Source organism: Pristiophorus japonicus, chromosome 2, assembly GCF_044704955.1.
Source record: "Pristiophorus japonicus isolate sPriJap1 chromosome 2, sPriJap1.hap1, whole genome shotgun sequence".
Classification (NCBI taxonomy): Eukaryota; Metazoa; Chordata; class Chondrichthyes; family Pristiophoridae; genus Pristiophorus; species Pristiophorus japonicus.
Genome location: NC_091978.1, coordinates 314,498,039 through 314,513,237, shown reverse-complemented (window position 1 = coordinate 314,513,237; position 15,199 = coordinate 314,498,039). Strand labels below are relative to the sequence as shown.

At 42.3% G+C, this 15,199-nt stretch overlaps 1 protein-coding gene across 1 annotated transcript in view; it reads right to left on the bottom strand.

The window, feature by feature from the left end:
• The window catches only part of rapgef2b (Rap guanine nucleotide exchange factor 2b), a 710,204-nt gene that overhangs the window by 512,787 nt on the left and 182,218 nt on the right, over positions 1-15,199 (bottom strand). The window contains exon 2 of the mRNA XM_070871784.1: positions 6,210-6,280. Within this exon, the coding sequence (XP_070727885.1) occupies positions 6,210-6,280 (71 nt within the window). The remainder of the gene's footprint in view (positions 1-6,209; positions 6,281-15,199) is intronic.

Sequence of the window (15,199 nt, the reverse complement as noted above, 5' to 3'; positions counted from 1 at the left end):
TGGGTAAATTGATGGAATCAATTATTAAGGATGTCACAGCAGCGCATTTGGAAAGAGGTGACATGATAGATCCAAGTCAGCATGGATTTGTGAAAGGGAAATCATGCTCGACAAATCTTCTGGAATTTTTTGAGGATGTTTCCAGTAGAGTGGACAAGGGAGAACCAGTTGATGTGGTGTATTTGGACTTTCAGAAGGCTTTTGACAAGGTCCCACACAAGAGATTAATGGGCAAAGTTAAAGCACATGGGATTGGGGGTAGTGTGCTGACATGGATTGAGAACTGGTTGGCAAACAGGAAGCAAAGAGTAGGAGTAAATGGGTACTTTTCAGAATGGCAGGCAGTGACTAGTGGGGTACCGCAAGGTTCTGTGCTGGGGCCACAGCTGTTTACATTGTACATTAATGATTTAGACGAGGGGTTCAATGTAGTATCTCCAAATTTGCGGATGACACTAAGTTGGGTGGCAGTGTGAGCTGCGAGGAGGATGCTTTGAGGCTGCAGAGTGACTTGGATAGGTTAGGTGAGTGGGCAAATGCATGGCAGATGAAGTATAATTTGGATAAATGTGAGGTTATCCACTTTGGTGGGAAAAAAAGAGACAGACTATTATCTGAATGGTGACAGATTAGAGAAAGGGGAGGTGCAACGAGACCTGGGTGTCATGGTACATCAGTCATTGAAGGTTAGCATGCAGGTACAGCAGGCAGTTAAGAAAGCAAATAGCATGCTGGCCTTCATAGCAAGGGGATTTGAGTACAGGGGCAGGGAAGTGTTACTACAGTTGTACAGGGCCTTGGTGAGGCCACACCTGGAGTATTGCATACAGTTTTGGTCTCCTAACTTGAGGAAGCTTGCTATTGAGGGAGTGCAGCGAAGGTTCACGAGACTGATTCCCGGGATGGCGGGACTGACATATCAAGAAAGACTGGATCAACTGGGCTTGTATTCACTGGAGTTCAGAAGAATGAGAGGGGATCTCATAGAAACGTTTAAAATTCTGATGGGTTTAGACAGGTTAGATGCAGGAAGAATGTTCCCAATGTTGGGAAAGTCCAGAACCAGGGGTCACAGTCTAAGGATAAGGGGTAAGCCATTTAGGACTGAGATGAGGAGAATATTCTTCACCCAGAGAGTGGTGAACCTGTGGAATTCTCTACCACAGAAAGTTGTTGAGGCCAATTCACTAAATATATTCAAAAATGAGTTAGATGTAGTCCTTACTACTAGGGGGATCAAGGGGTATGGCGAGAAAGCAGGAATGGGGTACTGAAGTTGCATGTTCAGCCATGAACTCATTGAATAGCGGTGCAGGCTCGAAGGGCCGAATGGCCTACTCCTGCACCTATTTTCTATGTTTCTATGATTACCAACCAGAGAATGAACCATTTATCCCGATTCTCTGTTTTCTGTTTGTCAGCCAATCTTCTATCCATGCTAATATATTACCCCCAACCCCATGAACTTTTATCTTGTGCAGTAACCTTTTGTGTGGCACCTTGTCAAATGCCTTCTGCAAATCCAAATATACCACATCCACTGGTTCCCCTTTATCCACCCTGTTCATTACATCCTCAAAGAATTCCAGCAAATTTGTCAAACATGACTTCCTCTTCATAAATCCATGCTGACAGGGAGAAAGAGATGGAGTCAGGAAAAAGGGTGGGGCGAAGCATGATCCAGCTAGTTGTGGGAGTCTGTTGGCTTGTGGAAAGCCCATTGGCCAGAGATTGAGAGAAAGGTTGGAATTGAGAATGGAAAGTTGCAAATTATGGGGGAGTTCGACTGATAAGGAACAAAAGGAGTGGTGAAACTAAGACAGCTGATGTCACAGAGGCAGTTCTTAATGAAAAGATCAAGAGAAATAAAAGAGGGCAGGGTCCAAAGAATATGCAAAAAACTGGAGACAGGAGAAAATGTCATAATTCACTGATCGGAAGCTCTTGGTCAAAATCAGCAGAGGTGAAAGTGGCAGAAGAAATTTGCATCAAGCTTGTAATTTTGAGGATGGGTATAGGTGGTGGGAGCCTGTGCTCTTTTCCTCTTTTTGGGATTGCAAATCTAATATGTGTGTTTTTTTTTAAATTACAAAGTTGCTGGACAAGGGAAGCCCAGTAGACATTGTCTACTTAGATTTCCAAAAAGCTTTTGACAAGGTACCGTATAAGAGGCTTCTCTATAAGATCGGAGTCTCTGCTTTGAGCAGAAATATATTGAGCTGGATTCAGAACTGGCTGGCAGGACACATGCCAAGAGTAGTTACAGATGGAGTTGGATTTGTTTGTGGAGACGAGTAGTGTCCCACAGGGATCAGTGTTGGGACTGTTGCTTTTTACTATTTTTATTAATGATCTGGATTTTGGGGTTGTGGGCACAATTTGGCAATGATACCAAGATCTGTGAGTGTGTTAGAACTGTAGAAGATGCTTGTCTGCTTTAGGCAGATCTTAATGTGTTGGGAGATTGGGCTCAAGACTGGAAGATGATGTATAACTTAGATAAGTGCAGTGTTATGCATGTGGGCAGTGCAAATGCTCAACATTCATACACCCTCCAGGGAAAGGCATTAAAGATGATGGGAGATAGAAAGAGATTTGGGCGTTCTAGTGCATACATCTTTAAAGGTACATAAGCAATGCCGTGCAGCGATAGCTAGAGCAGATAGGGTGTTGGGTGTATCCATAGGACAATGAGTATAAGATGAGGTGTACTTTTTGTCCTTGTACAAGACCTTAGTCAGGCTGCACTTGGAATTGTGTGTCCATTTTTGGCTCCTCACATGATGGGTGATACTGAGGCTCTGGAAGTGGTGCAGAAGAGGGTCGGCAGACTAATTCCAAGTCTAAAGCATCTTAATTATCAAGATAGGCTAGAAGAGTTTGGACTCTATACCTTAGAGCAGCGTAGGCTTAGGGGAGAATCTGATTGAGGTTTATAAGATAATGAAGGGAATAGACGGTGTTCATCAGTGGTAGGGAAAATGCTAGAGTCTATTATAAAGGATGTGATAACGGGACACTTGAGTATCATCAACGGGATTAGACAAAGTCAACATGGATTTATGAAAGGAAAATCATGTTTGACAAATCTACTGGAGTTTTTTGAGGATGTAACTGATAGAATAGGTAAGGGAGAGCCAGTAGATGTAGTGCATTTGGATTTTCAGAAGGCCTTTGATAAAGTCCCACATAAGAGGTTAGTGTGCAAAATGAAAGCTCATAGGATTGGGGGTAATGTACTGACATGGAGTGAAAATTGGTTAACTGACAGGAAACAGAGTAGAAATTAACGGATTTTTTTCAGGATGGCGGGCAGTGACCAGTGGGGTACCACAGGGATCAGTGCTTGGGCCCCAGCTATTCACAATATATATATATATATATAAATGATTTGGATGAGGGAACCAAATGTAATATTTCCAAGTTTTCTGACGACACAAAACTAAGTGGGATTGTGAGTTGTGAGGAGGATGCAAAGACGCTGCAAGGTGATTAAGATAGGTTGAGTGAGTGGGAAAACACATGGCAGATGCAGTATAACGTGGATAAATGTGAAGTTATCCAATTTAGTAAGAAATCATAAAGATAAAGTATTATTTAAATGGTGATAAGCTTGGGAAATTATAATGTACAAAGGGACCTGGTTGTCCTTGTACACCAGTCATTGAAAGCAAACATGCAGGTGCAGCAAGCAGTTAGGACAAATGTTATGTTGGCCTTCATTGTAAGAGGATTTGAGTATAGGAGCAAGGATGTATTACTACAGTTGTACAGGGACTTGGTGAGACCACACTTGGGAGTATTGTGTGCAGTTTTGGTCTCCTTACCGAAGAAAGGATATACTTGCCATAGAGGGAATGCAGCGAAGGTTCACCAGACTGATTCCTGGGATGGCAGGACTGTATGGGGAGAGATTGGGTCAACTAGGCTTGTATTCACTAGAGTTTAGAAGAATGAGAGGAGATCTCATTGAAACATATAAAATTCTGACGGGGTTGGACAGACTAGATTCGGGGAGGATGTTTCCCCTGGCTGGGAAGTCTAGAACAAGGAGTCACAGTCTAAGGATACAGGGTAGGAAATTTAGGACCGAGATGAGGAGAAATTTTTTCATTCAAGAGGGTGGTGAATCTGTGGAATTCTCTACCACAGAAGGCGGTGGAGGCCAAGTTACTGAATATATTTAAGACGGCGATAGATTTTTAGGCACAAAAGGCATCAAGTGGTATGGGGGAAAAGTGGGAATATGGTTGAGATAGAGGATCAGCCATGATCATATTAAATGGCGTTGCAGGCTCGAAGGGCCGAATGGCCTACTACTGCTCCTATTTTCTATGTTTATGTTCCAGCTGACAGTTTATTTCAATTAAATAGGTTAGGCAAGACCAGGGGTCACAAATTTAAGTTGTATAGAGCTCGATCTAGGTTAGATGTCAGTTGGTGGTTCTTTATCCAGAGAATAGTCGACCACTGGAACAAGCTGCCATTTGATGTGGTGGATGCAGACTCACTGATTTCCTTCAAGCAAAAGCTTGATTTGTTTCTGGCTGCAGCGGAGATCACCTCTTGCAGAAGGTAGGTACTGCAAGGAATTCATGGCCAGAGTGATCTCCTGGCCTAGTTTCGATCGCCTAGATGGGTCGGAGAAGAATTTCTCAGATTAATATTCCGAAATCGGTCTGGGTTTTTTAAATATTTTTTTTGCCTCTCCCAGGAGATCACATGGTTTCAGGTGGAGTGGACGGCATATGTTGTGATACACAAGGTGTCGCAATTGTGCGGGACAGGCTCGATGGACCAGATGGTCTTTACCTGTCCGTTATTGTTCATATGTTCGTATGTTTCCAGCATTTCCTGTTTTCATTTCAGATCTCCTGCATCTTTTTCCCCCAATCTCCCCCATTTTCTTAATTTTCCTTGTGTGGGCTTTTAAGTATCTAGTTATTTGTCTGCTCTTTTGTTTTCATGTCTTTTCCTCTTCACATGGATGATCGTACATATCAACAGTTTTCTCCATTAAGCAGTTTGCATATCATTCAACCTATTGACTTCCTCTCGGTTACTGAAGTATCTGCTGTTTCTTTTCCTCCCCCTTCTTTCCTCTTTCCCTCCAATATGCTTGCTTATATTTCAGTTCTGAGGACCCAAACCGTTCATCAGAGACAAAACGACAGGTTTTGAAGAGTCAGCTTGGCCTGGTGGTAGCATTCTGCCTCCGAGTCAGAAGGTTGTGGGTTCAAGCCCCACTTCAGGACTCAAGCACATAAATCTAGGCTAACACTTCACAGCCATACATGGAGCAGTGTGGAGATGCACGATATGGATGGCATGATAAAACGAGGTCCAGTTCGGGTGCAATCTTTCCAAAGATCAGGGATTTCTCGCCACGCTCTGACCAACATTCAATGCTCAAGCAACATCAACAAACAAAATAAACTGGTCATTCATCTCATTGCTGTATATGGGAGTTTTGTGTTAAAAAATGGCTGCCATGTTTCCCTTCAAAACCAAAGTGACTACACTTCAAAAGTAATTCATTGGTTATGAAATTTCATCTCAATATCAAGTGTCAACACACATGGATTATGATTAATCCAGAAAGAGATTTTTTTTTAAAAAAAAGCTTGCTATTTTTAGTACAATAAAATAGGCAGGATTTGATCCAAAACACTTGCGTAAGGAGCGAGTGTTTGGAAACCTGTTTTTTTTTTATGGTGCTCTGCCGTTAGCAGAACGAGACCTACCAGTACTGTGCATTCCATATATACCTGCAGCCATCAAATGAACTGCAGGAATACAGAATTTACACAACACATACCATTCAGCTGGCAGTTAGCAGGTTAAAACCTCTCAATAAATCTCAGTCACATAATCAATATTGCGTGCGCAAACTGTACAGTATGTATTTCTAAAATCCTACGTGTAACTTGCCAGATACAAAGGAATCTTCTCAAATAAAATGCTGATAACGTCACAGACATCATTAAATCAACCACCACAATATTCTTGAGCATAATTAAAAAGCATGTCAAAATCAATTGGTCAGCAAAAAGTAACATTTTGTCAATGTTAAAAGATAGTATAATTACCTTAAAAAAAAATTCTCAGTTTTCATTTATAAAAGAGCAGCAGTAAAATGGGTAAAAACTATTATGGTGATTAAAATATAGTCTACATACTCAATATTTTCTTAAGAAATTCACTCTTACCTCAGCTGGTGTTCTCTCAAGTTGGACAATGCTTCCATTCCATGAAGATAAGAATAAACAATTTCCAAATCCTGCAAAATTAATTGTTAAAAATGATTTATTAGTCAGGTAATAATACCTTGTTCAGTTTCAGCTAATTGTGGAAAGGATCAAGACTTCATCACATTTTTCATTCATAAAGTCTTAAAATGAAAGGCTTGCACTTTGAAAAATATAGGGAAATAGGAAATTGCCATTTGCTCATTTTGGGTTACCCTCAAGCCCAAATTCCCATCATATCCCTCAATATTCCTCTATTTCCAGAAACCAATCCAATTGTCTTTTGAACTCATTTATACTATTTACTTTAATATTGTTCCATGGCAACTATTCTGTGTTTATTTCCTTTTGTGCAAAATAATTGTACCTGAATTCCCAATTATTATTTTTTAATTATGTCCCATTTTGGTCTGTTCTGGTCACCATTTTGTGAATCATCTTTATAAATCCTCTTCATAACTTTGAAAAAGGGAAAACTCCAAGATGACCCGGTAGAATATTTCAATGAAAAAGTCCAACTTCATTAGCCTTGGCTCATAACTTATATTCCCAACGCCTTGTATTATCATCCTTAATTACCTATGCTTTCCCCTCTCTAAGACTTGGTATGCTGTGTACAGTTCTGGTCACCATATTATAAAAAAGGATATAGAGGTACTGGAGCGGGTGCAGAAAATAGTTACAAAAATAATACCAGAACTGAATGTTATACCCATCAGGAAAGGATGCACAGTCTGGGTCTCTTTTCTCTTGAAAAGAGAAGACTGAGGGGTGACCAAATACAGGTAGTGGCCTTTAAAATTATGGAAGGTTTTGATAGAGTAGACACGAATGAGTGTTTCCATTTGTGGGGAAGAGCAAAACTAGATGCCATCAATATAAGATAATCATCAAGAAATCAAATAGGGAATTCAGAAGAAACGTCTTTACACAGAGTGGTGAGAATGTGGAACTCGCTACCACAGAGAGTAGTTGAGGCGTCCAGTATATAAGTATTTCAGGGGAAGCTAGATAAGCATGAGGGAGAGGGGAATAGAGTCTTATGTTGATAGAGTTAGTTGAAGAAAGATGGGAGGAGATTCGAGTGGAGCACAAATATCGGCATAGACTGGTTGGGCCGACTGGCCTGTTTCTTTAATGTATATTCTATGTATAATAAATCTATACTCTACAATTCACATAGGATTCAACAAACACCTTACACAGTATCACCATCTAGTTTTTGATTTAATAAGAACACAAAAATTAGGAGGAGTAGGCCATACGGCCCTTCGAGCCTGCTCCGCCATTTAATACGATCATGGCTGATCCGATCATGGACTCAGGTCCACTTTCCTGCCTGCTCCCCATAACCCCTTAATCCCTTATCGGTTAAGAAACTGTCTATCTCTGTCTTAAATTTATTCAATGTCCCAGCTTCCACAGCTCTCTGAGGCAGCGAATTCCACAGACTTACAAGCCTCAGAGAAGAAATTCCTCCTCATCTCAGTTTTAAATGGATGGCCCCTTATTCTAAGATTATGCCGCCTAGTTCTAGTCTCCCCATCAGTGGAAACATCTTCTCTGCATCCATCTTGTCAAGCCCCCTCATAATCTTATACATTTCGATAAGATCACCTCTCATTCTTCTGAATTCCAATGAGTAGAGGTCCAACCTACTCGACCTTTGCTCATAAGTCAACCCCCTCAAATCCGGAATCAACCTTGTTTACCTTCTCTGAACTGCCTCCAAAGCAAGTATTTCCTTTCTTAAATATGGAAACCAAAACTGTACGCAGTATTCCAGTTGTAGCCTCATCAATACCCTGTATAACTGTAGCAAGACTTCCCTGCTTTTATACTCCATTCCCTTTGCAATCAAGGCCAAGATTTCACTGGCCTTCCTGATCACTTGCTGTACCTGCATACTAACCTTTTGTGCACCAGGATCCCCAGGTCCCGCTGTACTGCAGCACTTGGCAATTTTTCTCCATTTAAATAATAACTTGCTCTTCGATTTTTTTCTGCCAAAGTGCATAACCTCATACTTTCCAACACTCTACTCCATCTGCCAAATTTTTGCTCACTCACTTAGCCTGTCTATGTCCTTTTGCAGATTTTTTGTGTCCTCCTCACACATTGCTTTTTCTCCCATCTTTGCATCATCAGCAAACTTGGCTACATTACACTCAGTCCTTTCTTCCAAGTCGTTAATATAGACTGTAAATAGTTGGGTCCCAGCACTGATCTCTGCGGCACCCCTCTAGTTACTGATTGCCAACCAGAGAATGAATCATTTATCCTGACTCTCTGGTTTCTGTTAGTTAGCCAATCCTCTATCCATGCTAATATATTACCCCCAACCCAGTGAACTTTTATCTTGCGCAGTAGCCTTTTATGAAGCATCTTGTCAAATGCCTTCTGGAAGTCCAAATACACCACATCCACTGGTTCTCCTTTATCCATCCTGTCTGTAGTCTATCCTACTGCGAGTCCAACACAGTATCTCATTTGTCTTTTTCATTGTAGCCTTACACTGAGCTGACAGTTTACAATAACCCCCAAATCTCTTTCTTGACCAGTATCCGCACAACTGTTCCATTCAACGGTTACTCTTTTATTATGATTGGACATTTGTAATCTACTGAAACATCCAAATCCTGAATTTGATTGAAATGTTCTGTATTTTTCTCTCTCTCCAATTTTAGTATCAGCAAACTTGGGAGATTTTACTTTCAATACCCAAGGAAAGTTGTAAAGTTTCTGTTTATAATTGCCCTCTTTTTCATGATTTGAAAATTAAAAATTAAAAATTTAAAGGCCGAGACTTCAGCTGCTTGGACCCCAAGCTCTGGAACTCCCTCCCTAAAGCTCTCCGCCTCTCTACCTCTCTTTCCTCCTTTAAGACGCTCCTTACAACCTACCTCTTTGACCAAGCTTTTGATCATTTGCTGTAATTTCTTCTTGGGTGCCTCGGTGTCAAATTTATCAAATTGTCTTGCAACACTGCTGTGAAGCATCTTGGGACATTTTACTACGTTAAAGGCACTATATAAATAAAAGTAGTTGTTTATTTTAAGCCCATTTTCTTTCAAGTATTCTACTCTATACATGACGCTTTGCCATAATCTCCAACATGGAACTCTACCACTCCTTTTTGAAAACTAAGTATTCAACATCCACATTTCCTTTCCCTGCCATAGAAAGCTGGATAAGCAGAAATTCCTTCTTCTGATAGTGTTCATTATCCATTATCAAGTTGTATTCTCCTATGTTTCCCCCACCATATCCCATAAAATTGGAAAATATATTGCTATAAGAAGTTATATTAAATTGGCCAGTCAATAGTTTCCAAGTATTTTTAAACAGAGTTATGTATGTCAGTGCTACAACATTCTTTTGCAATTATTTTTAAGATACTGTTATTCTTCCCAAGGTTAGGTAATTGGAAATGGTGAGAATTTTGAGAAAAAGTAACATTGCAAAACCACTGATTTGAAGAGTTTAAAAAATGAGTTGCTGAAATTAACATGACCAAATGCCTTTGCTGTATATTTAACAGCTAAAATCTCTTTTTATGGCCCTGTTGCTTAGATCTGAACTCCCATTCTGAATCGCTTGGGGACATTTTGCCACCTTAAAGGTGCTCGATAATGCATGATATAAATGAAAGCATTATAAATAGATTCTTATGGTTTTAAAATTACGAAAAATGATGCTGTATATTCTTTCAATGACATTTTGTTACACCTCAGCCCTGACATCAGAGGGAAGGATGCTAGTCAAATAGAGGGTGGAGGGGACTTGTTTTAAGGAATTATTACAGAAATATCCTTCGCTCTACATATGTACTCATCATATTCATCACCTACACTATTTTTGAATTACTTTCAGTTAGGAAACAGTCTGAAAAGAAAGCGTGTTTGAGTTTTGCAGTTCGAACACAATGGAAATCTGGGGGCAGCTGTCTGAGACAAGAGAACTTTTGTGCAAACAGTGCCTTTTTATTCAGAATAGATTTTTTAATCTGAAACTGAGGCCAAGGGGCACACATGACATCACAACCTCCTGGCCTTCAACATAAGCTTATTATTGCAAAGCACACAGTTGAATTCAAAGCCACTAGTAAGTCACAGTTTTAAATGGTGAGCATAAAGTTAAATATGTTGATGTTCACTTAGTGGTCAGTTGTAACTGCTCTAATGTGTAAAAGTTGGTCACTATTTAAATGAAACATTTTGCACAGTAGATCAAACTTCTACTCTGTATTTCTGTATAAATTCTCTATAAACTCTTAATAAATTCCCACATGAAAAGGTTGGAATGGCATTAGACAGAACCAAATAGTTAAGGGCACTACAAATCAGTGAAATCACTAACTGAACAGTTTAACTCTTCAAATAACAACTTGCATTTATATAACGTCTTTAACATCCCAAGGCTCTTCACAGCAGCGTAATGAGGCAAAATTTGACACTGAGCCAAAGAAAGAGACATTAGGTAGGACAGGTGACCAAAAGAGGTAGGTGTTCAGGAGCATCCTACAGGAGGAGAGAGAAGGAGTGGCAGAGAGGTTTAGGGTGGGAATTTAAGAGCTTGGAACCTAGATAGCTAAAGGCCGCCCATGGTGGGGCGAATGTAGTGAGCGATGCATAAGAGGCCAGAATTGGAGGAATGCAGAGTTCTCTCAACCTTCCCTCAACCTTCACATGGTCCATCTCCAACTCTTCCCTTCCTGGACTTCTCCATCTCTGTTTCTGGAGAGAGACTAGTCACAAACATCCACGATAAGCCCACTGACTCCCACTGGACTACACTTCCTCCCACCCCGCTTCCCGTAAGGATTCTATTCCATTTTCTCAGTTTCTCCATTTCCGTCGCATCTGACGATGCCACCTTCCATACTAGTGTTTCCAATATGTCTTCCTTTTCCCTAATCCCCTCTACCGTGGTTGACATGGCCCTCAACTGTGTTTATTCTATTTCCCGCACTTCTGGGCTCACCCCTTCCCTTTCCTCCCAGAATCACGATAGGGTTCCCCCTGTCCTCACCTTTCACCCCACCAGCCTCCGCATTCAACGGATCATCCTTCGCCATTTCCGCCGCCTCCAGCGTGATACCAACACCAAACACATCTTTCCTGCCCCTTTCAGCATTCCGAAGGGACCGCTTCCTCTGCAACATCCTGGTCCACTCCTCAATCACACCCAGCAACTCCTCCCCTTCCCACGACACCTTTCCGTGCAAGCGCAGGAGATGCAACATCTCCCTTCCCACTACCCAGGGCTTGAGGAACTGCATCTCTTCTTTCGATTAGGCACTTTACAGCCTTCTGGACTCAACATTGAGTTCAAAAATTTCAGACCATAACCTCTGCCCCTATTGTTTCACATTGCAGCTTATGATTCTGTTATTCCCATTTACACCTCTTCTAGATTTGTACTTTGTTACTTTACTTGTCCCATTACCATCTCCTTTACCTTTGTACTTTTATCCCTTTTGTCATTTAATCACTCCTGCCTTCCACCTAATCAGACTTTCCCTTTTGTTCTCCCCCCCACCCCCTTTCCTTACCCCTGCACTTGCTTATAATCTGTTACATCTCCAATTTTTTTTCAGTTCTGAAAGATCATTGACCTGAAACATGAACTCTTTTCTCTCTCCACAAATGCTGCCTTGTCCTGCTGAGTATTTCCAGCATTTTGAGTTTTTATCTTCATTCTTTGTCAAACAGTTTGAGTTTTAAAACTCCATCATCAGGACACACACTCTTTAATCCAACCTTGAAATGAGTTCTTAAAATTGGTTATCTCCATATATGAAAATCAAAATGAACACTGGATAGTAAAATGACCAATACTACAGAAAATTCAATATTACTAGCAAATCAGAGTTTCTAGAATCATATCAAGAGAGCGAGAGGTTTAGCATGGCCACTGGTTCTCAACCCACTAGAGAAATGGAAATTAAATTACTTGAAACTAAAACTGAAAGTACTTACTTGGGCAACAGGGACAATTGTTGTGAGGTAATGCATTTGGGGAGGGCTAACATGGCAAGGGATGACAATAATTTTTAGGATACTGAGAAGTGTAAAGGAACTGAGGGAGCTTGGAGTACATGTCCACAAAACCTATGAAGGTAGCAGGACAAGTAAGTAAGGTGATTAAGAAAGCATACATGTTACTTTCGTTCATTCACTGAGGATTAGAATATAAGAGCAGGGAGGTTATGCTTGAACTGTACAAAACACTAGTTAGGACCACAGCAAGAGTACTGCGTACAGTTCTGGTCACCACATTACAGGAAAGATGTGATTGCACTAGAAAGGGTACAGGTTGAACCTCTCTTGTCCGGCACCCTCGGGACCTGGCCTGTGCCGGATAAGAGAATTTGCCGGACGACGGGAGGTCAGCATTTCGGGCCCAGCTTTAGTCGGCCCGGAGGCGGCAGGGAGAGGAGAAGCTACGGCAAGAGGCTGGGCAACTACTATGGTTCCTTCACGTCACCGATTACTTTCGCCCACGATGCGCCGCGACAGAGCTGGACTGCACCTGGGTGGTGGACACAGGACAGCCAGCACATCATGCTGCAACTCAGCCTGCAGCTGGGCTACAGCGATGGTGCGCGAGTACAACGGGGCGGCCAAGGAGCGCGGCAGGCTGCTGCAGACCCTCTCCTTCCGCAACAACTGGCGCTCCGTCACCCTCGAGTCCTTCCCAGGTCAGATCGCCACAGCACCGGTCACGGCTTCAACGCCACCTACCAGGAGGCTACTGCCTCCCGCAGCAGTGGCAGTGCAGCAACGACGGGGGCTGCTTCGCTGGCACGCAGCACTGCAACAGGTGTTGGCACTGCCATCAAACACATCCAGGGCAGGTACAGCATGGGTTAGATACAGAGTAAAGCTTGCACTGCACTGTCCCATCAACACTCTCAGGGTAGGTACAGCACGGGTTAGGTAATGCGGGGAGGTTTGCTGGTGCAGTTGGGAAGAGTTTAAACTAATTTGGCAGGGGGATGGGCACCATGATGTAACATTAGAAAGGGGAAATAAAGTGCTCAAGGGATTGGGAGAGGCAGAAGCACTAAAGTAAGAAATAGTAAGGTATTAAGTGGGGTCCAACTCAAAGAACACAGGATGGTCTAAGATAGTTTACAGTGTATGTATATGAACGCACGAGACATAGTATACAAGGTATGTGAGCTGCAGGCACAAATAGCCACATGGGAATATGATGTGGCAATAACTGAGACCTGGCTCAAAAAAGGGCAGGATTGCATATTAAAAAGTTCTAGAACTAAGGGGGCATAGTTTGTGAATAAGGTGTCGCCCATTTAGAACTGAGACGAGGAGGAATTTCTTCTCCGAGAGTCGAAATCTGTAGAATTCTCTGCCCTAGAGAGCTGTGGAGGCTGTGTCATTGAATATATTTAAGGTGGAGATGGATAGATTTTTGAACGCTAAGGGAGCGGGCAGGGAAGTGCATCAGGTCAGCCATGATCTTATTAAATGGCAGAGCAGGCTCGAGGGGCCAAAGTGGCCTCCTCCTGCTCCTATTTCTTATGTTCTTACGTCCTTATGTAAATATTCCTGGTTATAAGGTGTTCAGGAAAGATAGGGAAGGAAAGATAGGGAAGGAAAGATAGGAGGTGGTGTGGCAGTATTGGCAGGTTAAGGAGAACGTTATAGTGCTGGAGAGGGAGGATGTCCTGGCAGGGTCAAGGACAGAATCTATGTCGCTAGAGTTAAGAAATAATAGAGGTGCCTTTACACTACTAGGTATATTCTATAGACCACCAAATAGTGGGAAAGATATGGAGGAGCAAATTACAGAAAGGTGCAAGAATGATAGAGTAGTAATAATGGGGGACTTCAACTATCCTAACATGGGGCCCAAGTTTCCACCTCCTGTAAAAACGGTGCACCGCATTTTCTAGAATAAAAAGGGCGGCAAAAAGTTACTTTGCAATTCTCCGAGCTCCTCAGGATGTCTTCGGCCTCGGCGTAGCGCAGCACAAGGGGTGGGGAGGCAGGCGGAGCGAGATCCTGCCGCTGAAAACAGTGCCGGGACCTCTGCACATGCGTGCCAGAGTGTGCGCGCATGTGCAGTAGCTCCTCGCAGCCCGAATCTCTGACGCTGCGTGGGAGGGGCCCGAAGCACGCCGCCCCTAGCCCTAGACGAATGGACTCTCCGGGCATTGAAGATGTGCTGAGTTACCGGGACTCGGGCTTCCTAGAAACACCCACACCCAGCATTTTAATACTCGATCTAGAAATAACATCAGCTCAGAATTTTCAATTTATGGAGAGCATATATTCAAGTACATACATTTGAACTTCGTGCTAGTGTTTCATTATCGTGGGGATGATCCAATTAACAGGGAGCCCAGAAAGCAACATCTGCCTGAGATGTCTGGGAGGGAAATCACTGGTTTCATTGACAGACCGACTGACAAATCACCCGATGGGAAGTAAGTTGGAGGGAGAGCTCACTCACTTGCTGTGGTCGGGAGTTACACAAGCCCATATTCGGAGTCAGTCTGTGCTCCGTTCAGAAGATGGGCGCTCAGGCCACGGACGACTCTGAGCTGGACTCGGGATCCATGTCCTTGAACATTCTCTGACAACCACAGATTTCGGCAAAGTAAGATGACACTTCAAGACCGCATCCGCAGGGAGCGTGCTTAGACTGGGGGAGAAACGCCCTGCTTTTATTCCGGACTGGTTGGAATTCTAAAAGTGGAATCTTGCAATCTGGAAGCACCAAATTAATAAACACCTAAATTAATAAGCGTCTAGGTACAAAATACGCCAATTCCGGTGTGCTCCAGTTGGCAAGGTAGGACTTATCATTTTTATTACTTGATTTAATGTTTATTTATTGTTATTTAAAAATGATGGTTTCTATGCATCTTTATGGTTAAAAGTGAAGTGTTTAATGCTTTGTAAAATCCCATAACTTCCATC